The 21,787-nt window shown below is 52.6% G+C and overlaps 8 protein-coding genes across 8 annotated transcripts; 5 read left to right on the top strand and 3 right to left on the bottom strand.

Annotated features, from left to right (window-relative positions):
- Nucleotides 1-8: 8 nt before the first annotated feature.
- On the bottom strand, nt 9-1,125 carry BDZ99DRAFT_436103 (ribosomal protein L13). Its single transcript, XM_033717523.1, has 3 exons — nt 959-1,125; nt 512-872; nt 9-438 (listed from the first exon to the last, which is right to left on the bottom strand). Exons 1-3 carry the CDS (start codon nt 977-979, stop codon nt 311-313), a joined length of 510 nt encoding a protein of 169 aa, XP_033580653.1. The 5' UTR covers nt 980-1,125; the 3' UTR covers nt 9-310.
- A 101-nt stretch (nt 1,126-1,226) lies between these two features.
- BDZ99DRAFT_459468 (Cu,Zn superoxide dismutase-like protein) lies at nt 1,227-2,755 on the top strand. The gene is made up of 4 exons (XM_033719170.1): nt 1,227-1,370; nt 1,499-1,571; nt 1,623-1,757; nt 1,882-2,755. The coding sequence occupies exons 1-4, from the start codon at nt 1,353-1,355 to the stop codon at nt 2,385-2,387; spliced, it is 732 nt and encodes a 243-aa protein (XP_033580652.1). The 5' UTR covers nt 1,227-1,352; the 3' UTR covers nt 2,388-2,755.
- Nucleotides 2,756-3,259: 504 nt separating this feature from the next.
- Nucleotides 3,260-5,729, top strand: BDZ99DRAFT_436098 (uncharacterized protein). The gene is made up of 5 exons (XM_033717522.1): nt 3,260-3,693; nt 3,744-3,893; nt 3,944-4,279; nt 4,326-5,405; nt 5,465-5,729. Exons 1-5 carry the CDS (start codon nt 3,679-3,681, stop codon nt 5,483-5,485), a joined length of 1,602 nt encoding a protein of 533 aa, XP_033580651.1. The 5' UTR covers nt 3,260-3,678; the 3' UTR covers nt 5,486-5,729.
- Nucleotides 5,730-6,743: 1,014 nt separating this feature from the next.
- Nucleotides 6,744-7,001, bottom strand: BDZ99DRAFT_516339 (uncharacterized protein; the record flags this gene model as incomplete). Its single annotated transcript, XM_033725067.1, has 2 exons — nt 6,744-6,797; nt 6,876-7,001. The coding sequence occupies 2 exons, from the start codon at nt 6,999-7,001 to the stop codon at nt 6,744-6,746; spliced, it is 180 nt and encodes a 59-aa protein (XP_033580650.1).
- Nucleotides 7,002-7,227: 226 nt separating this feature from the next.
- BDZ99DRAFT_436093 (DUF602-domain-containing protein) lies at nt 7,228-8,570 on the top strand. Its single transcript, XM_033717521.1, has 2 exons — nt 7,228-7,768; nt 7,823-8,570. The coding sequence occupies exons 1-2, from the start codon at nt 7,283-7,285 to the stop codon at nt 8,306-8,308; spliced, it is 972 nt and encodes a 323-aa protein (XP_033580649.1). The 5' UTR covers nt 7,228-7,282; the 3' UTR covers nt 8,309-8,570.
- A 2,077-nt stretch (nt 8,571-10,647) lies between these two features.
- On the bottom strand, nt 10,648-11,875 carry BDZ99DRAFT_516337 (26S protease-like protein regulatory subunit 8; the record flags this gene model as incomplete). The annotated part of the gene is made up of 2 exons (XM_033725066.1): nt 10,648-11,582; nt 11,641-11,875. The coding sequence occupies 2 exons, from the start codon at nt 11,873-11,875 to the stop codon at nt 10,648-10,650; spliced, it is 1,170 nt and encodes a 389-aa protein (XP_033580648.1).
- A 503-nt stretch (nt 11,876-12,378) lies between these two features.
- Nucleotides 12,379-16,374, top strand: BDZ99DRAFT_567436 (uncharacterized protein). The gene is made up of 5 exons (XM_033727684.1): nt 12,379-12,790; nt 12,841-14,654; nt 14,703-15,656; nt 15,715-15,877; nt 15,939-16,374. The coding sequence occupies exons 1-5, from the start codon at nt 12,586-12,588 to the stop codon at nt 16,205-16,207; spliced, it is 3,405 nt and encodes a 1,134-aa protein (XP_033580647.1). The 5' UTR covers nt 12,379-12,585; the 3' UTR covers nt 16,208-16,374.
- Nucleotides 16,375-17,448: 1,074 nt separating this feature from the next.
- BDZ99DRAFT_409656 (antiviral helicase) lies at nt 17,449-21,758 on the top strand (the record flags this gene model as incomplete). The annotated part of the gene is made up of 3 exons (XM_033716551.1): nt 17,449-20,172; nt 20,222-21,342; nt 21,396-21,758. The coding sequence occupies 3 exons, from the start codon at nt 17,449-17,451 to the stop codon at nt 21,427-21,429; spliced, it is 3,879 nt and encodes a 1,292-aa protein (XP_033580646.1). The 3' UTR covers nt 21,430-21,758.
- Between the last annotated feature and the right edge of the window lie 29 nt (nt 21,759-21,787).

Genomic DNA, 21,787 nt, shown 5'->3' with positions numbered 1-21,787 from the left:
TACATATGGATCCATATAAAAATGCCTGCTAGGCACAATAATGTCTACCACCGCTTGAAGTGCTTCGATACAGTTTGTCCCCAGACGGAACGTAGATCGACTACTTTGACTAGCCCAATGCCTCTAAGCAACCTTGGACGGTATATCCTACCACTAAAATGATATTAACCGTAGGCGTACGCTCTCACAGGAGCTTAAAGAAATTATATAAACATATGCAAGTTTGCAACAAAGTAACTGTTTTCGTGTAGATTGTGAAACAGCAACTGATATACACATCCCATATCCTACACCCTCCCTTCCACACCCCCTACGCCTCCACCCTCGACCCCTCCACCGCCTTCGCCAGCGTCGCCTTCACCTCGGGCATCTCCCCTATCCTCGTCCGACTAACCCTAATAATATTCGCCTTATACGGATGCGCCGCGCCCTCAAAAGCTACACCCAGCATTAGCCCTCCCCTCTCCTCAAAAAACCCCCCCCCCCCCCTCAATCACTAAGAAAAACTCACCCTTCAACCTCGCCAACCTCGCCTTCCGCAACCGATTCTTCGGCAGCATCCCACTCACCGCCTTGCGCAGCACCTCTGCGCCGCCCCACTTCGCAAACATCTTGTCCATCGTGATCTCCTTCAAGCTGCCGGGCCGCGTTGTGTGCGTGTAGTACTTCTTCTGAAACCGCTTCTTGCCCGTCGTGTGCAGGTCGTGGCAGCCGGTCGCGACGACGTAGTCGCCGCAGTCGGTCGAGGGGTCGTAGATGGGCTTGTGTTTGCCCATGAGCACGATGGCGATCTGCGACGCGATGCGGCCGAGGGCGCGCGGGTCCGCGCCGACGTCGACGAGGTGCCAGGCGCGGGCGTAGGCGAGTTTGGTCTAGAGGAAGGGGTTAGGGTTGGGTTGGGGAGAGGAGGAATTGGGGGCGTAGGGGACGGGTATCGGTGGTTGGAGGGTGGACGTACGCTTCCTACGGTCTGCGACATGGTGGGCGAGCCCCTGGGGGCAGAGGAGAGGAGGGGGATCAGGCGAGGGAGCTCAATGCATCAACTGCCTCTGCAATTAAGAAGTCCGCCCGGTGCTGGGATGTCGTGATGAGCAGTGATGCTAACAAGGGTGTTGAAGATGTTCACGATCACGACTGCCGAATCGTGAATTTGATGCCAAGACATGGACAGGGATTCGGGAGCCAGCGCCGCGACCGGACCATGCAACTGATTTCAAAGCGGATGTCGCCGAGGTCGTTTCAAACCACACTCAAGTACGAGTAATGCGGCTCTGATGCACGGTGAAAGTGTCAGTATCTGCGACTTTCGACAACCGTTTTGGAAGCTCAGCAGAAGTATTAAATCTGTAAAGATGATTCCGTCGTTTGAGGTGAGGCGTTCTTTTCACTGTGGCGTTTCAGTCATATTTCTACTTCTCGGATTCTAAATCGGATCATGAGTAACTTTTTGGCTTCGTCTTGTTATGGATTCTCCAAGTGTCACTCTGACGGGCAATAGACTACGTTCGCAGTTCCTCTACACTGTGAGGATTGCATCAAGGATGTGTCAGGGTCACTCTATAAACTGAATGGTCAGAATGCCAGATCTGGAACCCCTCATTCTTGTATTAACACGCTATTAGGCATCAAGAAGGTCACGGCCAACTTGAAGGATCAGTTGATCTCAGTAGAAGGCAACGAGGCTCCGTCGGCCATCGTTGAAGCAATCCAGACAACGGGGAGGGATGCGATTATCCGTGGGAGTGGGAAGTCTGAGAGTAAGTAATGTCTTGGTGACAATGGAAGGATCATGGCCCTGCTCGAAAGCCACTTTCAGCAACCTATCCCCCCGTTCTTTCACACCATTAGATGTCAAGACGGGATGATCTAATACACCAATAGGCGCGGCTGTGTGCATATTAGAGTCCCATGCAGCCCACGTGGCCAACAAGGTCCGTGGATTAGCTCGGATGGTCCAAGTAGGCGAGAACGTTACCATTGTCGACCTCAGCGTGCGAGGAGTGTCTCCGGGCACTTATCATGCCACCGTCCGAGAAACAGGAGACATCTCGGAGGGACCAGAGTCGACGGGACCGATCTGGGACGCGATCAAGGCCAGCAAGGAGGGCACCCCGGCCAGAGACGTCTTTGGAACGGTAGAAGTAGGGAAAGGGGGCGTGGGCACCGTCTTTTTGGACAAGCCTCTTCAGATCTGGGAGATGATTGGCCGCAGCATGGTGGTAGCGAGACAGCAGGATGGGAAGTTTGACAAGAACGACGCCGACACGCTGGTGGGCGTGATTGCACGGAGCGCGGGGGTGTGGGACAACGACAAAACGGTCTGTTCGTGCTCGGGCAAGACGGTGTGGGAGGAGCGGAAGGATATGGTGGACAAGGGAATGCTGTGAGGGGATTGATGTGTGAGGGCGGATATGAAAGCCGGGGTAGCAAGAGGAGTGAGAGATGCAAAATGGGGGTGCCATACAGAGTTCGAGATGGTGGCCAAGGATGCTCTGAGAAGCAATAGATGGAGTGTGGGGTCTACTATGGAAGCACAGATCGGGACAGGGTCCACTGTGAGATGCAAGATGGATGCAAGGGGCGACTACAAGAAAAGCTGGTAGAGATGGTGTGAGAGAAGCCAGCGAGATGTTGGTTTCGCCGCATGCTCTAACGAACAAGATGAATTTCGGTCCTCTCCGAAACAGCAGTGCTTCGCGGTGCAGCATGAAGAGGCTGCCTCAGAGTTGATGGCAGTGCCCCCGCGGCGCCCCGACATCATGCGCACGGCCTCTGTGGCCAGCCAGAGTGCTCAGCGTGGTCTCGCAGGGGGCCAGTGGTCACGTGTGTCTCAGTGTTGAGCTGGCGCTGTAACAGACGTCAAACTCAAGCTGTCACCACGCTGAGGGGGCAGGCGAGGAGGCTGGCGGACTGTGGATGGGGCAGCGCAGAGTATCTTTCTGTGAGCATCGTGAGCAGCTATTCTCGCCGTGGTGAGGAGCGAGGCGAGCGGTTGCTGTGCCTCTCGATAGTGTACTGCGGCTGGATGGGGATGCGCTCGCTGGTGTTGGTCACGACTTAAGCGCCGTGGATTCTGCAGCCCCGGCATCGTTCCCAAAGATGGCACGACCAAAGCTCGCGCTGCTGCAGCCCCTGGCTGAACCTGCGACCCTTGGCGGCACGTCGTCCAATATACTGAGAGGAGCGTCCGGCGCCCGTCGGTCGCGCAGGCATCTTCTCTCGGTCACGCTGTCCAGCGCTTCACGCCTCTTCGTACCACGTTCTTTACGCTTCTGCCGCTGCACCACACGAGCTGTCTCTCCTTAAGTTCTTGCATCTGTGTCAACTCTCCTACCGTCGCTCCTTCGCACTCTTTCCGTCCCGTCCGCCTCCCGCGCAATCGCCTATCTGATCGAGCAACTCCACCGTCCCATCCCGCAGCCAGCCAGCGACTAAAAAAAGCCCAGGCGGCTACAGTAATTGGCAGCAAATCAGACGAATCCGCAGTTCCACCGGCTCACAGCACGCGTGAATTGGCACTCCCGCATACCGGCTGGAGAATACGATATTACTTACCCACTGCTCGCCGCACTCTCGTGCACCCATCTCCTTCTCTGTTTTAGCAGACGCTGTTGGCGACTGCCTCGCACGCTTCGATCCAGGCCGTCAGCAGTCTCACGCGCGTAGTCTCCGCTCGCCATGTCATTGAAGCAGGTAGGCTGTTCCTTGTGGCGCGTTGTGGACGTGTGCTGACTTGAACCTAGGAAATCGAGACCTGGGTCTCTGCCCTCGGCCACTACGACAACAACGAATTCGAAGAGGCCCTCACCGATTTCGACGGCATCTCGGATACCTCGAAGATTCTCTTCAACTGCGGTGTCATCCATGCAACCCTCGGCGAGCATGAGAAGGCTGTGCGTTTTGCTGCGTTCCAATTGCAAGAGGCACTGCTAACGCAGAACAGGTGGACTGCTACCAGCGCGCTGTGCGGCTGGACCAGTACCTCGCCGTAGCGTACTTCCAACAGGGCGTCTCCAACTTCCTCATGGGCGACTTTGAGGAGGCTCTCGCAAACTTCAACGACACTCTCCTCTACCTCCGCGGCAACAACAACATCGACTATGAGCAATTGGGCCTGAAGTTTAAGCTCTACTCTTGCGAGGTTCTCTTCAACCGTGGTCTGTGTTACATCTACCTGCAACAGAAGGAGGCTGGTATGCAGGATCTTTCGTTCGCGGCGAAGGAGAAAGTCGTCCCGGATCACGACGTGATTGACGAAGCTATTCGGGAGCAGGCAGAGGTAGGTGCTTCATTCTCTCTCGCTATGCTTATCCTGACAATTACAGGGTTACACTGTCTTCTCCATTCCCGTAGGCATCGTCTATCGACCAAACGAGGCCAAAGTCAAGAACCTCAAAACCAAGGACTACCTAGGGAAGGCACGACTCGTGGCAGCTTCGGACAGAAACAACGCATTCACCGGATTCGCTGGTTCCGAAATCAAGAGGATGAATGCGGGCGAGACGGTATCCACTGCCAAAGACGACAGGCCCGAAGACAAGCTGTCATATGCCGCAACCAACCTCGTCAAGCCTAATCTTTCAAGCCGATCAAGACAACAATCTGAGCCACCCATCAACCGTAATATGTTCCCTCCTACTCCACCTCCAGAATCCGAAACCAGGGGCAAGCGAGACTCCGGCGGTAGCAATTCCGCCGGCGGAATGACACGAGCTCAATCTGTCCGCGGTGCTGGTCCGAAGCCAATGCCCCTTGATCTGGGCCGTGCTGCATTTGATCAAAGCGAGAAACCGCGACTTGGCACCCAGCGTTCGGCCTCAGAACGCCCAAGACCTTCCCGACAGGAGTCGCTCTCCAGCCGTAGCGGCGCTGGACGACGTGAGCGTGACGTACCTAGGCGCCGTGTTCTGTCCGACGAAGAAGAAGGCGACGACTACCCTGATGAGCTCTACGACATGTACCAACAACCCCGTTCGAGCCGGCCCTCGGTGCAACGGTCGCGCTCAATGAAACCCCAGCGACCAATGTACATCGACGAAGAGGAGGAGGAAGACGACTACGAACAAAGCTCCGTTGACGAAGCCGAGTTCGAGATGGTGTCGCGCTCCAAGACTCGACGACGGTCTCCCGCTCGCCACGCTACCTCCAAGCGCCCCGACATCCGTACTATCCGGGTCAAGGTTCATGCCGAGGATACCCGCTACGTGTTCCTCGACCCCAATAAGAGCTTCCGCGAATTCGCAAACCAGATCCGCGAGAAGTTTGGCCTACGGCAGAGCTTCAAGATCAAGATGAAGGACGACGAAGACATGATTACGATGGCGGACCAGGACGATCTGGAGATGGCGATACAGACGTCGAAGCAGAATGCACGAAGAGAAAAGGCGGAAATGGGCAAGATGGAGGTAAGTCTACAGATACCCTTCTGCACTTCTCAAGACAAAGCTAACATACTGTCCTCCAGGTCTGGATTCAAGAAGTATAGATTAAAAATACCCCGGCATTTTTATAGCCCATCTCCTCTCCCGAGAGATGCCTTTCAGTTTCAACAAAGCAGATATTGGGCGGTTCATATGATGCTTGATTTGGTTTTTTTTCTGGTTATGTGTAATGTCGATAAGCCTCAGCGAAGCATTTTGTTTAGTATATCCGCACGGCGTTTATTTAGTCGTTTTTTAAACATTGAGCCTTTTTGGAGCGAGCGTATTATCATTAAGGGGCAGGCGCCTCTTGTGAAGCGGTGATGGATCGATGGATCAATGGGGGATTGTAATTATGGGTCGATCGATTAGAATGTACATCGATATTGAAACTTATTATTATACCATACTTTACATACTGTTGCTTTCACGTGACTGGATCTCCTTACACACTTATCATCTAAAGCAGGGGGATGTCAGTTCCCTTACCGATCGCACCACCTACCTACCTCCCTCAATGACCTGTCTGACCTGTCTGTGCTTGGGTTTCAGCTCCTTCGAGGCTGGCGTGACGTGGCTGGCTTGTTTCGAATGCGATGAGGGGCCAGGGAAGGGTGAGGTCTACCTCGTGTCTCGGATGGCGAGGACGATATGTGTTGGCAGACTCCTGAGAATTAGAGAATGGAAGGTTTAGGCTCGAGTGAATAACTCCCTCTCGAGTGAGGCTGTTGCCCTTCACCCATAGAGTGTGATGTATGAATCATGAATGAAGAACGCTACTATTGTAAGGAGAGGCCTCCGTCGACGCTCTGAGCTCGTCTTGAAGTTAGTATAAAATCCCAATGACCTTGCCTATGTCGCCTTTGAATCAGTAAAACGGCATCGAGGCCTCAAATCACTATGTTTCGGAGTGAACGCAAGCACAGCACACCTCGGACGATCTGATTCTCCTCGTTATCACCGCCAAACAACCTCCTATAGCCCTTCCACGCTGTTAGGTGTTTCATTCCACAGCAAGCGACCCGAGTTCGTAGAGAGTGGTGTGACGGAGATTGAATATTCGAGAAGCAAAGCGTGAATACAAGACGCCTATCCCATGCCCCCTACCCTGCAGTCCTCTTGAGTATTGTACAGTGTTTTATAGGATGTGTGTTTTTCTGTTTCTGGATTGCCTCGGCGGATGCTGGAGATGCAATCCAACAAGATGCCTTTATCCCGTCCCCTAATGGTGAATAGCCCGGCCCGACATCACCGTCACTTCCGCCTCCTTTCAGTCGTCGATTTCCATTATCCCGGCATACATCGTGCGGTATTAGGTCTCGCTTAGGCTGGCACTATGAACTCGCTCAAGCTGCTGTGGAGGAATGCGACGCCGGCCTGTGGGGAGTTAGCCCGCGGTTTTTGGAAAGTCGCTTCTAAATGCAACAGCACCGAACCGTGATTGAGGGTACGTACAACGAATAGACCAGCGGCTGTTATAACGCCTCGGTTCTCTGATGATGTGACGGTGCGGTAGATGGATTGCGCGTAGTTGGGCTGCGCGACTTGGACGTTGCCGCCACGGACTTGTTTTGGAGGCATTGCGGAGGTAGTGCGAGGGTTGGAAGGGCTGGATTTGTTAAAATTATGCGCTTCGAGTGTTCGTTTAGAAGTTGAGAGTTGTTGCGGGATTGCGAGTCGACTCGTTGCAGGATGAGTTGCGCTTGCGGTGATGATGCTCCGGGAGAAAGAATTCAAGAGTGAATGCTCGCGGCCGTGCTTTCTGCCAAGACATATTAACTACACCTCCATCCATGTGATCCAACCTCACTGCTTTGCCACAACCCACAACACCTCACGAACCCTATAAATACTCTGCCAACATGGGAAACGATGGCGGCAGTATCCCTACGCGCCGCGAGCTCGTAAGAGAAGCCGCGAAGGCGCTCACAACGACCCAGGTCAAAGAAGTGCAGACCGAGCAGCAAGAATACGCCTGGAGCACGGATCCGATATCGCGCAAACCGCTTTCACGACCGGTGGTGTCAGACTCGGTGGGGAAGCTATACAACAAGGACTCGATTCTCGAATACCTCCTGCCGTCGGAAGACAGCGCGGGCAAAGCAGAGGCGGAGAAGGTGTTAGATGGCCGGGTGAAAAGCTTGAAGGATGTGGTTGAGGTCAAGTTCGAGGTCGCGGATGGAAAGATGGAGCGGACGAATGGGGATCTGGGGAGGACGGAGAGGTGGTTGTGCCCGATTACGAATAGAGAGTTGGGTCCGGGGGCGAAGGCTGTGTATCTGGTGCCGTGCGGGCATGCGTTTGCGGGGAGTGTGGTTAAGGAGATTTCAGGGGAGACGTGCTTGCAGGTGAGTTTTATGGTGCGTCTCTGTTTGGGCAAGTTTGCTAACTAAATACCTCAGTGCAACGAGCCCTATGCTGAAAACGACATAATCCCTATCCTGTCAATCGTCCCGACTGATATCGCGAGATTGTCACTAAGGATGCAGACGCTGAGGGAGAAGGGCCTGACCCATTCTTTGAAGAAGGGTGCTAAGGACAAGAAGAAAAAGAAGCATGCTGATAAGACCGCCTCGGTTGTCAAAGTGGAGGAAGACTTGAGCAACGAGGAAGCCAGAAAGGCTTCTAAGCCGGCAAAGCGACTATCTCTCACTTCGGATCTCCCACCGCCATCTAAAGCCCCCGTGCATGCTTCCAATGGTATTCGGAATTCCGCTACTGCATCCCTGACCGCAAAGGTTCTCGAGGAGCAAGAGGCGCGGAATAAGAAACGAAAACTGGACAAGACTCTATTCTCTAGCAACGACCAAACCCCGTCGATGAAGAAGAGTGGCGATTTCATGAACAGGGGGTTCACTATTCCGGCGGGTGCTAAGAGATGGAATTGAGCCTCAGAAGGGACATCTGGAGTTACATGGATCAGGTTTTGGGCATTTCCCTTGATGGCCCAAAGCTACCTGGGGGAGTTTCTGCGTTCTTGGAGTAGGTAAATGGTCTGAAGGAATGATACCAGGGGTGCAAAGCACAGCTCCATCGAATTTCATATGAGAACATGGCCTTGTAAGTAGTTACTAGCCTCTCTGGAAAGCATACAAAGAGTCCCAAATTTGACTTGAGAAGCAGCTTGGCGAATAACAAGGATCGTTAGTGAGTCTCCATGAATCAAGACAGTGGATTGCCACTCGTACTGCAGAGGCCCTGTCATAATCTGAACCATGCATTCTCGCTCCCTCATTCCATGTGCTCTCTCAAATTCCTAGGCGTGCTGTATCTATAATATCGAGATAGGTAGGGAAGGAATAGGTAGGTCAAACATTTGGCGCTTAAAAGGCTTCTGATAGATTGTTAGCGCGATTAAGCGAAACTAGACCTGGAGGTTCTTCGTCTTGTGTAATCTTCCAATGCACCGTGCTTTTCCTTAGATCGTTAGTATCGTAAGAACGTCTACGTTCGCGTCTCCATCCTGCCGAGCCAGTTGCAGAGAAGGAGAGGCCATATCACAACCTGCCGCCTACTCATGGCACGTGATAGGGAGGCACAAAATGGTATGATATGGAGCTCTGTCACCACTTCTTCCTGGGCCTTCACGGTTGCTGGTACACCCAGGAAGAGTGTAAATGGAGGCACACGTTTATTACGTTCGCGGAGCAGGAGAATATGAAGGAGTCGTTCGTATTGAAGATACGCTATATGCAAGAGCGACGAAAGGAGGACTTCGATGTGTATCCGCAGCCACGACTAGAGCAGGAGACTTGGGAGTGATTTCAGGTAGCAGCTACACAGGACAAATGGATGAGATTTGTGTTGGAGGCTTCATGCTATCTCTGCTACGCGAGTGGATAGGGGGTTGTGGTACCCCTAGGTATATGGCCCCGGTCGAAGAAGTGTCCTGCTTTCAGCAACGGGGAGAACTGTAGGAGATGGTTTTGGCTTGGTATACGGTGTACTGGATGCTTCGAGATTGTAAGATAGCATCAGAGCGGAAGAAAGCCTCGAACCCAACCTTGTTTGCATAGTCTAGCCTAATCCTGTATTAGCCTCTGCTATTGTCTGAAGTCTTTCGGTATGTTTTAAAGGACGAGCTAAATTACCACCCCCCTTTTCTCTTGCTATAACCCCCCCTAGATTTAGCTTAGCTCCGGCCCGCAACAACTTTGTCCTACAAATTCAAAGCTTTAAATCTGCAACACCACGAGAGCGAATTAATAGCTATATACCAGCCTGCTACCTGCCATTATATTTAAAACAGAACGTGCCTAGATAGCTAAGCATTTAGCCTAAATAGCTTGCTTTTATGCCGGGCCCTTAACTATAAACTACCTCCTTCTTAGGAGTAAATAGAGGCCCGTTCTAGAAAGATAGTAGACCTTATGCTCTCCTCTATAAATGCGTGGCAGTCCTAGTGGCACAGGGCTAGATGGGTATAGTAGGTGGTGAGGTCACGCGGGTTAACGTAGATTCCGTATTAAAGCTTGGTGGTTCTGCTTCTAATTGGTGAGACAAAGTTGTTACAGGCTGGAGCTAAGCTAAATCTTGGGGGGGTTATAGCAAGAGAAAAGGGGGGTGATACGGAGAGAAAAGGGGGGTGGTAATTAAGCTCGTCCTATAAGAGAGGCCGTATATAAGACTGTATATAATGCTGTACATAAGAGGCCGCACATATAGCTATACGCGCAGTCTCTCTGTTTTATTATATTGCGACCTGCCGTGCCTCCGTGCATAGAAGGATGCTAAAACTGTTAAAACCTCACCTTATAGAGGCTCCTTTCCATTAAGCCTGGCCCGCCTGCATCGCCACCTGCATTGCTGTCTGCATCGCCGCCTGCATCACCGTCTGCGCTCGTTTATCTATTCACTTGAGAGGAAGCTCCAAGAGTCGACCCGGCCAGTCCAGCCAATTAGGAGATCGGACGGGAGGGGGCATGTGCGTTTACTAAAAAGGGTGTGTGTGATTACTAGTTCCCTTTTGAAAATGTAGCATCAACTTCACAGCAGACGTGTCGAATGCTCAGTACAGATGCCGGGGTACCTCGGACGCTGTAGCATCTACTGCTTAAAGGCCGCACCACCCCATGACCTAGAACGTGTACGTTATGCGGAGAAAATAGAATCCTGGATCATCAAAACCCAAATGATCTAATTATCCTTGCTCGCTATGCTTGATAATACATATAAAAGTGGCCAGCAGAGACCCCAAGGCTCCGCACTTCTCCCAAGAGCCCACCAATTACTTCCAAAGCTTCGCCAAACTCGTAGCCTTGTCATCGTGCTTGTTGAGCACCTTGGCGGTTGCTAGGTCGAAGTCCTCCTGAGTAACGTGTACTCGCCTCTCCCTCAGCGCGAACATGCCGGCCTCCGTGCAAACACCCTTCAGTTCTGCGCCGGAGCAGCCGTTCATTTTCTCCGCGATCTTGTTGAGGTTGATGCCGCGGGTCAAGTTCATGCTGCGGGAATGGATCCTCAAGATGTCGGCACGAGCCTCGACGGTTGGTGGCGGGAACTCGATCTTCCTGTCGATACGTCCGGGTCTCAGCAACGCGGGATCTAGGATATCCAGTCGATTGGTGGCCATGATGATCTTGATGTTCTTGGTGGGCTCGAAGCCGTCCAGCTGGTTGAGAAGTTCCAGCATAGTTCGCTGCACCTCCGAGTCTCCGCCTGAGCTTCCCTCCACGCGACTCGAGCCGATACTGTCGATCTCGTCCATGAAGATGATGCTGGGGGCGTGTTCCCGGGCCATGACGAAAAGTTCTCGTACCATGCGACTGCCTTCACCGATGTATTTCTGCACGAGTTCGCTGCCGCTGACTCGGATGAACTTGCAGTCGGCGTGATGCGCCACTGCACGAGCCAGCAGTGTCTTTCCCGTTCCTGGAGGGCCATACAGCAGGACACCTTTTGGTTGCGCTATACCGAGCGACTCGAACAGCTCCGGATGTTGCAGGCCCAGCTCGATGACCTCCTTGATCTCCTTGATCTGCTGGTCTAGACCTCCGATCATGTCGTATGTGCTGTCGGGCACCTTCTCCACCATCATCAGCGATACGAGGGGGTCGACGGAGGATGGTAGCATCTTCTCGAGCTTGTAGGAGTCGCTGAGCAGGGTGACTCGCTTGCCGACGGTGAGTTTGCTTATGTCCACGTTGTCGGATATGTCAACCACTACAAAAACATGGTTAGAGCTGATTCGGCCTTAAGAAGAGCACAAAGAGACACGCACCATATTTCCCCTCGGGATGCACTTTCACCAGCACCTTCTTCGTGCCCATCACCTTGACCACCTCGCCGACGTACGAGCCAGGCTGCTGCAATAGACCAAGCTCCTCGCGTAATAACCGCACGCGCGAGTTGTAGTCGTTCCGTTGCGCTTCTAGTCGGCGGAGTACTGCTTGGCCTTGGATGATCTCGAGCTTCATGCTCTCGATCTTGTTGTGGAAGAAGGTGTCGAGCGCCATGGTAGTGGATGGCGGAGGATGAAACGGGTTGTATTTGCGGAGTAAGCAGGGTGGGGGGTATGGAGCCGGTGGTAGAGAGGAAGCTTAGAGCGCAGCAACCCCAACGTGGAGCGCTGAGTGAGTTCAGATGGTTTGGACGTGGTGCTGATGGCGCTGATGGCGGTGATGGCGATGCGTCCAGCTTGGTGTTGAGTAGCTGTGCACGGCTATTCTCCGGCACCTACGATGACCAGCCCTTACTCTAACAAGTCTACTTCGTTCACCACCCGCATCCACAGCTCCCCACGGAGAATGCATGCCTACTAGAAAGAAGCCGTAATGTCGGGTGGCAGGCGTACAGCCCTTCACCGCGACCAAGCGCTGTTTGCACGGTGTGAATACAGTCATTGCGCGACGATGTAGCTCAGGCGCACGTGGCTCACTTCCAAGGTTCCCGGGGAGCCGGCCGTGCACCTGCTCTGTCTCTACGCTGGCTATAGGTGGTGATCATCCTCATCTGCTCACACTGCTTCTTGCTGCAGAAAGTCCCCACATCGGACTTCCTCGTGCGACGGTCTGCCTGATATGCCCTCATTCTGCCTCCCTCTGCCCCTCCCGCGCGGCCATTCCATGGCGTAGGCTGATATCACAACAAACACCTTGATAAGCTTCCCAGTAGCTAGCCAACACAGCCAAGACATCACTAAGCTCACGCGCGTCTCTTCGGCACCATGGTTGACGGCAACCGCCCCAGTTCTGTTGGTGGAGAGGAGGCTTCGTCTTCGGATCCGGCAAGGAGGAACTCTACGAGGAGCTCCCAGTCTTCGAACGATGGGAACACCGCTAGTTCGGGTGCACAATACTCAAACCTGACCTCGAGCGCAGACTCGATACGACGGCGGCCGCAAGGCATACAGACGCAGCCCACGGGCTATGGTCAGAGTCCTCAAGCTTCTCCTTTTGCGCAGCTACTAACTACTTGACAGGCTCTATCACTTCCCCCGTACATCGTCAGCGCGTCGCGTCTCCAGAAAGACAAGCGAAACCTAAGAAACCAGGCATGGGAAGGAGGGCCACTTCGACACATATTCCCCATAAAGGCCAGGAGTTCTCGGTGGACGATGCCGAGGACGAGATAGTCGAGGATGTTCCACAGCAAAGGCCCGCGAAGAATCCTACGCTTAGGAGGCAGCCATCCACAGTGAGACGGAAGACAACGGCGCAGCCTCCGCCACTTGCTACCGTGGCTTCGCAAGATGGCGAGGATGCCGTCGAGCAAGTGCAATCAGGCGCCCCAACCGAGCCGGAGGTGAACCCAAGTTCATCTGGGGAGGAAGGGACCTTGATGGCCGATGGAGAGGAGGCTCAGGCTGCTGAGGACGATGGCGGACATGATGACGGGGACGATGACGGGGACGATGACGGGGACCTCAGCGATGCAGAGAGCTTCACGCTGAAGGACCGCCAAGAAGCCATAAACGTCACTCATCCCTTCGGCATACGAATATGGAAGCCTGCTCTCTACAAGAAAGACAGATCTGTGCAAAAGAATGCCGAGGGTGACATTCATTCTACCCCTGGATTGTTCGTCAGCAACTGGCTTTTCTTGTTCAACATTGTCTGGACTGTCCTTTTTGGCTGGTGGCTAGCCGTCGTCGCTGGAGCGGCATCGCTCGTCTGCTTTATCTTCGGCTGTCTGGATCAAAGCTCCTGGGAATACTCAAAAGTTCTCTTCCATCTAGCGATATACTTCTTCTATCCTTTTGGGAAATATGTCAAGCTCATACAAGACGAAGTCTACGCAGAAGAGGACGAAGGGGAAGGAAGAAGCATCAGCGAATACGAGCAGTGGCAGAGTGGAGACATTGAAGAGGGTCGGCTGTTCTTTGGGCCTCCTAGCAGATCTCTAATCGGTCGCCGGAGGAACAGTATTGACTCTGCTGATGAGACTACCAGTCTCCTCGGGAGGGCTGGGAGAGCTAGCGCTAGTCCTCCGCGAACTGATACTGCAAAATCCAAAAGACGTCTCTTTGGACGTGGGAAATGGAATTTTGGCAGAGTAGTGTTCTTTTTCCTGTTCTACGGGCTGCTAACCCCTTCTCTGTTCTTCGTCTCCGGAATCTGTTGGCTCCTTGTTTTTACCATCCCAATGGGCAAGGTCACCCTTCTCCTCTTCGATCATCTCCGAAGACATCCCTTAGCTCTCTCGTTTCATTCAGACAGCGCGGACACCCGTCGACCAGGAGACCCAGCTTCTTCCATTCTACTCTGCACCTATCGCGCGGTAGGCTGGAAATACTGGAAGTATACTATCGACGGTACTAACATCTTCCTCATCAACCTACTGTCAATTGTCGCCTTCACAATCTTTGACTATTGGGTGCTCGACGTTGCACTTGGTCTCAAGATCGGGATTACGAATCAGTTCTTCGTGTTCGCCATGGCCCTATTCTCCATCATTCCACTTGCGTACTTCATCGGCCAGGCCGTTGCCTCAATCTCAGCGCAGTCTTCAATGGGTCTCGGTGCCACAATCAACGCTTTCTTCTCAACAGTGGTTGAAGTTTTTCTCTATTGTGTGGCATTGAATAAAGGCAAGGCAGCGCTAGTCGAAGGAAGCATTATCGGAAGCATATTTGCTGGTATACTGTTCCTACCCGGGTTATCGATGTGTTTCGGGGCCTTGAAACGGAAGACTCAGCGCTTCAACGTCAAATCGGCCGGTGTAACTTCAACGATGCTATTGTTTGCCGTCATCGGAGCCTTCGGTCCCACGCTGTTTTACCAGATCTATGGAAGTGTAAGTCTCAAGCGCTCGACTTGCTTACATATGCTCATTGCCGTCTAGCACGAATTAAACTGCCATACTTGCATCAGGCATGACTATGGAAACGAACAAGACTGTCGGCGATGCTATTACTCACAAGTTCCGGCTGTCCATGACCGTTTTTACATCGAAGCCGTGCGACCATATATTTGGTTCGCAGCTGTGATGCTCTTCCTCTCTTACGTGATAGGCTTATTATTTACTCTAAGAACTCACGCAGCCGTAATTTGGAGCAGTGAATTAGACGAGAAAAAAACGGACAAGGCGGATATGGCTGCAAGCTATATGCACGGCAGTGGGCAATTGGATGGTCCACACACACTTACTCGACAAGCAACAAACACGTCAATTACCGGAGGCCTCGCTCGATCTGATATTCGCGACAGTCAATTATACAAAAGAATCTTAGGACAATCGTTCAAGCAGGTCGGTCTTGGTCCAAATGGGGAGGTGCCAGAGGAGAGACCACGCTCGACGAGAAGCACTGATGGCCAGACACCACACGTTGTTCCTCCAAGAGACCCAGAGGACGACAGAGAGCACACCAGCCTCCACCTTGCGGGGCTTTCGGAAGAGCAGAACCACACTCTCGTCCTCCATGTCGCTGAAATGGCCGCAACCGCAGCCGCAGTCGCAGCTCGAGACGCCACCAAAGCACCTCGCAAGTCTGCTCAGCTCGCTCATACCTCGGCGAAACATGGTGGCAACAAACCGTCTGTGACCAGGAGTGGGACGTTCGCTGAGGGCGTAGAAGATACCATGCCTGGGCAAGGACAAGCTGCCGGGGGCCACGATGCTCCGAATTGGAGTCGAACGAAGAGTGCCGTTATCCTGCTCACTGCTACGCTGGCGTATGCGGTGATAGCAGAGATTCTGGTCGGCACGGTGGATGCTGTGCTTGAGAACGTTGACATAGATGAAAAGTTTCTCGGAATTACGCTTTTCGCCCTAGTTCCCAATACGACAGAGTTTTTGGTAAGTTATTCTTTACCAGATTTAGATCAATTCGCGCTAACCATGTCGCTCCAATTAGAACGCTATCTCCTTCGCCATGAACGGCAACATTGCTTTGTCTATGGAAATCGGTTCAGCGTACGCGTTGCAAGTCTGTCTACTTCAGATTCCATGCCTAGTGCTGTACAGCGCAATACATGGTCGCTATATTGATCCCAATAAGATACTCAACCACACATTCAGTAAGAGACCCCACCTCGATTTTCTCTCAACCGATTACGCCATCTCTAACATTACATCCAGCGCTCCTATTTCCCCAGTGGGACATGGTAACCGTCATCCTCTGCGTCTTCCTCCTCTCCTACATGTACGGCGAAGGCAAGAGCAACTACTTCAAAGGCTCCATCCTCATCCTCTCCTACCTTGTCGTCGTCGTCGGTTTCTACTTCTCCAGCTTCAACGACTTTGAGCGCATGGGGGTGGACGCGTCGGACACTCTAGCGGTTGGGGGCCTGGTACAGTCCATGTCTTTCAAGACGATTGGGAGGCCGAGTAGCGGAAGAGCGTATTGAGAGAATATCGCGACTGGTGGAGGTGGATAATGGAACGGGATATGCTTTCTAATAGAGGTTGCGTTACTTTTTGTGGCTGGTGACAAATTCGATTCATTACATACCTTACTTGTACTTTCGTATATCCTATGTTGAGCGCGGGAAACGGGCATAGCGCGGCGTCTTGGGGTTTGTTTGGGATTTTGAGTGTGGAGCGAAGCGTCCTTGGGAGCGGTAGATAGGTGTACTTGTGAGTAATTGAGAGCTACTTCTGACTTGCACCTACTGCTTAGATTACATCTCCTCTGATCAGTTATGTGAATTTCCTTCCGGTAAGAAGTTAGATCAAGGTGCCAAGGCCTCTCTGCAAGGTTAAGGCAGCCTGGTCCGGTGGAAACAAGCACCACTACACCATTCTCTTATTTCCAAGAAGAAGGCGTCTTTATTTCGACCGGAAATAGAACGCGCTCAGCCTGATGGATACTACACTTGTTTCGCAATGATTGGTTCGACGGCTAGTGGAGGACATAAAGACATCGGCTTCCCCAAGTTTAAGGCTCTGAGGAACGAAGTCAATACCTCTCCATTCGACAACCACATTCGCATCCAAGCTTTATATAGCCACCATGACTCTACCCCTGCGTAAGTAATAGTACCATCGAATTCTTTACATCAGGGCCAGCCTCATCAATCACCAGCTCGCCCAACTCTCACCGCCCCAAATTCGCAGGCTGAAGCCTTTCAAGTTCGCGGAGCTCGTGAAGGGTGGGAGTGGACTTGTTGCAAATGCGGGGTCATCAACGGTGCTTTTGTCGGTCAATGCACGAATAAGACGGATAATTGTACACATAAGATCTGCAATGATTGCTGGGAAGCGAACTGAAGAGCTCAATGGTTTGAGTGTGATCGATGTGTTGGGAGCTTGCTTTTGAAGTGATGTTTTAGAAGGGAGTGCTAGGGACTTAAGCTCGTGCCAAAATAGCATTTGTTGTTGCCATTGTTGTGGAAAGCTCTTCGAATTTGGCTGTTCTCGCCTTGCATGAACAACTAGGGACTACGCTGTGTGGCATGTACGGGGACGAGGATTCAACGAAGTGAATGTAGTAGAATTCCAGCTCGTCACGTGAATGCACCGCCCCATGCCACCTCAGCCACTCATCTTCCTTCCAGTTAGCGTCAGACATGCATAAGAGGCAGCCGCCAAACCCACAACCTTTAAGCAGTACTCCATAGCTCGCTCCAACACAAGACACCCAGCCAGCATGGAGGACCTCCCAGGCGCCATGACCAAGCTGCACCTTACCGCTCAATCTCTTGGCACGGAGGATCCAACCTGGATCGACACAATCCTAGATGAGCAACGGCCTCGCAAACGATCAAGGAAAACGAAGGAAGAGGTGAAACAGAATCTCGAGAAAGGGTTCCTATCTCCGTCAACATCATTCAACACGCCATGGTTGAACGAGCTCCAGCAACGGTGGGAGGTCTCCACAAACTACTCCGATCTGTTCGAAATTGCCCCAACGCAGACGCGGACTATTATCCGCTTTACCCGTGAAGGCCTTGAGGGCCGAGTAACTGGATATAAAGAAATCACTGTCCCAGCCAACTCAGCCACTGCAAAGAACTCGACTTCTCTGTTACGGAAGCCTGCCAATAGAGCTGATTTTGTCCGTGGCGCTGCGGGGTTCTTTCCCTTCGCCCCAGGAGGTTTGGACGGCGTTGAAGCTATAGCGGCGTTAGAGGACGAGGCCATCTTGCGTCAAGAAGGTGGAGTATCGAAAAAGAGTGGTGGTCTTGACCGCGTAATCAACTTCGGAGTTGAAGGCGGCTTGCTCGAGGTACCGCCAGGCTTTACGCGGGGTTTAGACTTCACGAAGAAACCTTCAAGTGACCAGAAGGCAGCAAAAGAGGTGGAAGAAACTCTAGAAGAAGAGCCGGCACCGGTCTCAGAGACGGATGAGCCGAACGAAGATGAGACGGAAGCATTATTAGCCAGCGACGCCGAAAAGCCCGGCATTGTTGATGGCACTGACGCAGATGGGGATGAAGAGATCGATTCCTTGCTTCCGGTTGAGTTCCCAGCTCTAGCTCCACATGGAACTCTCGTGGGTAGCGGCAAGAAAGGCGGAAGAGAATGGGCCCATATGGTAGACATCAACCGGGAGATCACCAATTTCAAAGAACTAGTACCCGATATGGCAAGAGAGTGGCCGTTTGAGCTGGATACGTTCCAAAAAGAAGCCGTGTACCATCTCGAAAACGGCGACTCGGTCTTTGTAGCTGCACATACCTCTGCCGGCAAGACGGTGGTAGCAGAATACGCAATTGCACTGGCCGCGAAGCGAATGACCAAGGCTATCTACACTTCACCTATCAAAGCCTTGAGTAATCAGAAGTTCCGAGACTTTCGGTTGATATTTGACGACGTCGGAATCCTTACCGGAGATATTCAGATCCGACCTGAAGCAAGCTGCTTGATCATGACCACCGAGATTCTTCGGAGCATGCTCTATCGCGGTGCGGACTTGATCAGAGATGTCGAGTTTGTCATCTTCGACGAGGTGCACTATGTCAACGATCTGGAACGTGGCGTGGTGTGGGAGGAGGTCATCATCATGCTCCCTGAGCACGTCACTCTGATTCTGCTCTCCGCCACAGTTCCCAATACCTACGAATTCGCTTCTTGGGTAGGCAGGACGAAGAAGAAGGACATATATGTCATCTCTACACCAAAACGGCCAGTACCACTAGAGCACTTTCTCTGGGCAAACAAAGCCATGCACAAGATTGTTACTGCGGATAAGAAGTTCCTCGATGCCGGATGGAAAGAGGCCAATGATGCTCTGTCTGGAAAAGACAAGATCAAAGCTCTGGCAGCAAAAGAAGAGGCGGCTCCCACACGTGGAGGCGGCAACCAACGAGGCGGCGGCAGAGGCCCAAATCAACGAGGAGGCGCCCAACGAGGTGGGGCGGGTAGAGGAGGCCCACAACAACGCGGACAAGGCCCTCCTGCTGCGCGTGGTCGTGGCAACATTGCCAGAACCGGACGAGGAGGAGGCAGAACAACGGCTGCCCAAGACAGGAATATCTGGGTGCATCTCATTCAGCATTTGCGTACCAAGGAACTACTACCAGCTTGCATATTCGTGTTTTCTAAAAAGCGTTGCGAAGAAAACGCCGACGCACTGTCGAATCTGGACTACTGCACGGCGGCAGAGAAGAGTGCTATACATATGACTATCGAAAAGTCGCTTGCTCGACTTAAGCCGGAGGATCGAGTACTACCTCAGATTAGACGTTTGAGAGAATTACTAGCCCGAGGCATTGCGGTCCATCACGGGGGAATGCTACCAATTGTCAAGGAAGTCGTAGAGATACTCTTTGCAAAGACATTAGTCAAAGTTCTGTTCGCGACGGAAACATTTGCCATGGGCCTGAATCTTCCAACGAGAACAGTAGTCTTCTCTGGCTTCCGAAAGCATGACGGCCGCCAGTTCCGAGACCTTTTGCCTGGCGAATATACCCAGATGGCTGGGAGAGCTGGACGGAGAGGCCTTGATCCTGTCGGTTCGGTCATCATCGTCAGTCCCGGTGCAGAAGAAGCCCCACCAGTGGCGAGATTGAGACAGATGATCTTGGGAGATCCTACGAAGCTGCGTTCGCAGTTCAGGCTCACTTACAACATGATCTTGAATCTACTTCGCGTCGAAGCTTTAAAGATCGAGGAGATGATCAAGCGAAGCTTCAGCGAAAATGCCACTCAGGCACTATTACCTGAACACGAGAATAAGGTCAAGCTTTCAGAAGCGGATTTGGCAAAGATCAAGCGCGAGCCCTGCGACATATGCGACATCGACCTTGAACAGGTTCATCGAGCATGCATGAATTACCAGCGCCTTACAACTGAACTTTATTTATCTGCGTTGGGGAATCCACTTGGACGAAAATGCTTTGGTGCTAAGCGACTAATAGTCTACAAAAAGGTATGTTACTGACCCGAGCATTCAGTTGAATTCGTACTAAGTGGCATAGGACGGAGTACGCACCGCCGGGATGCTGCTACGTGAGGGTATCAACAACAGTAAAGAAGCTGAGCCTACCGTGCAAGTGCTCGAAATAAGCACTAATAGCAAACGACTACCCAGCGACCTACTCCCTTATCTCCCCAGCTTCGCCAAACACTTCAACTCATTGCCTGCCGAAGAATCCGACATGATACTCAAAGTAGTCTTTGTTCCTCTCAGCGAGATTGAATGCGTAACGCGAACTATCGTTGACGTCCCTGAAACGGCCAAGAATCTCAACAAGAGGAAAGACGCCCTAGAACTCGCACGAAACCAATTCATGCCGCTGTGCAAGTCGTGGGCATACCAGGACTGGGATGAAACCAACACTTGGGATAGGATCAAGAACCTCCATTTTCGCGAGGCCGCTGACGCGCGGAAGAGAGAAGGAGAAGTTGCACAGTCCGGCGCATGTCTGACGTGTCCCAACTTCCCCAAGCATTTCGCCATGCAACACGACGAATGGATTATCCAGGAGAACATCGCGCAGCTACGACAGCTCATGTCAGATCAGAACCTCCAGCTGCTGCCGGACTACGAGCAGCGGATATCAGTCCTCAAAGACGTTGGTTTCATCGACTCAAATTCTAGAGTGGAGCTCAAAGGAAAGGTTGCTTGCGAGATCCACTCTGCCGACGAGCTTGTACTTACAGAACTGATCCTGGAGAACGTCTTGGCACAATACGAGCCGGAAGAGATCGTGGCCTTGTTGTCGGCGTTTGTGTTCCAGGAGAAGACGGACGTAGTACCAACCCTGACGACGAGCTTGGAGAAGGGCAGAGACAAGATTGTCGAGATTGCGGAGAAGGTCAACCAGATACAGACTTTCCACCAGGTGATCCTGTCGGCGGACGACTCGAACGACTTCGTGAGCAGACCGCGCTTTGGGATGGTGGAGGTCGTCTACGAGTGGGCGAGGGGCATGTCTTTCAACCGGATCACAGACCTGACGGATGTCATGGAGGGCACCATCGTGCGAGTGATTACACGGCTGGATGAGACGTGCCGAGAGGTCAAGAATGCCGCGAGGATAATCGGAGACCCCGTCCTGTTCTCGAAGATGCAAGAAGCGCAGCAGGCCATTAAGAGGTATGTCGATTCCATATGCCTGCATTGGTGAGATTGAGCTAACGGTGCGGTAGGGACATCTGCAATTGCGCATCACTGTATTTGTAGAGTCAAGGCGGTGAGCATGGTGCGCTTGGGGAAGGGCGATCAAGCTAGCCCTCGACACGGAGTCTACCATTGCGCGTCTGCTCGCTGATTGGGACGGCGGCACCGGGTCCTGCGATCAGACCGCTGGGTGGGCATGGAGGACGGGCTGCTATTGGCTCCGTGTGGGGGACGAGTACACTGTCTTACTTGGAGGGCGATGAGTGGCTGTCCAAACTCTCCGAGGGCCGCTTTTCTGTGAGGACGAGCCTTATCTCTGGCACGATGAGACGAAAGGGACGGACAGTGTCGATAGAGTGGCCTTCGGGCGCGGACAATATACACGTTCTGAGTAGATGAGGCGCTAGAGCGTGGGACAGAC

This window comes from Mytilinidion resinicola (assembly GCF_010093595.1).
Source record: "Mytilinidion resinicola strain CBS 304.34 unplaced genomic scaffold BDZ99scaffold_4, whole genome shotgun sequence".
NCBI classification, from domain to species: Eukaryota; Fungi; Ascomycota; class Dothideomycetes; order Mytilinidiales; family Mytilinidiaceae; genus Mytilinidion; species Mytilinidion resinicola.
The sequence above is the reverse complement of the archived record's forward strand: the minus strand, read 5'-3'. Positions and strand labels throughout refer to the sequence as shown.

Bases quoted from the DNA above. Each gene is read 5' to 3' on its own strand.
- BDZ99DRAFT_436103 (XM_033717523.1), bottom strand. From the start codon at position 979: ATGTCGCAGACCGTAGGAAGC. The intron at 873-958 runs GTACGTCCACCC...CCCTTCCTCTAG, and splicing joins TGTCGCAGACCGTAGGAAGC to ACCAAACTCGCCTACGCCCG. The intron at 439-511 runs GTGAGTTTTTCT...TGCTGGGTGTAG, and splicing joins GAGGTTGGCGAGGTTGAAGG to CTTTTGAGGGCGCGGCGCAT.
- BDZ99DRAFT_459468 (XM_033719170.1), top strand. The intron at 1,572-1,622 runs GTCAGAATGCCA...ACACGCTATTAG, and splicing joins GTCACTCTATAAACTGAATG to GCATCAAGAAGGTCACGGCC. The intron at 1,758-1,881 runs GTAAGTAATGTC...ATACACCAATAG, and splicing joins TGGGAGTGGGAAGTCTGAGA to GCGCGGCTGTGTGCATATTA.
- BDZ99DRAFT_436098 (XM_033717522.1), top strand. The intron at 3,894-3,943 runs GTGCGTTTTGCT...AACGCAGAACAG, and splicing joins TCGGCGAGCATGAGAAGGCT to GTGGACTGCTACCAGCGCGC. The intron at 5,406-5,464 runs GTAAGTCTACAG...ACTGTCCTCCAG, and splicing joins CGGAAATGGGCAAGATGGAG to GTCTGGATTCAAGAAGTATA.
- BDZ99DRAFT_436093 (XM_033717521.1), top strand. From the start codon at position 7,283: ATGGGAAACGATGGCGGCAGTATCCCTACGCGCCGCGAGCTCGTAAGA. The intron at 7,769-7,822 runs GTGAGTTTTATG...TAAATACCTCAG, and splicing joins CAGGGGAGACGTGCTTGCAG to TGCAACGAGCCCTATGCTGA.
- BDZ99DRAFT_567436 (XM_033727684.1), top strand. From the start codon at position 12,586: ATGGTTGACGGCAACCGCCCCAGTTCTGTTGGTGGAGAGGAGGCTTCG. The intron at 15,657-15,714 runs GTAAGTTATTCT...CGCTCCAATTAG, and splicing joins CCAATACGACAGAGTTTTTG to AACGCTATCTCCTTCGCCAT. The intron at 15,878-15,938 runs GTAAGAGACCCC...CATTACATCCAG, and splicing joins GATACTCAACCACACATTCA to CGCTCCTATTTCCCCAGTGG.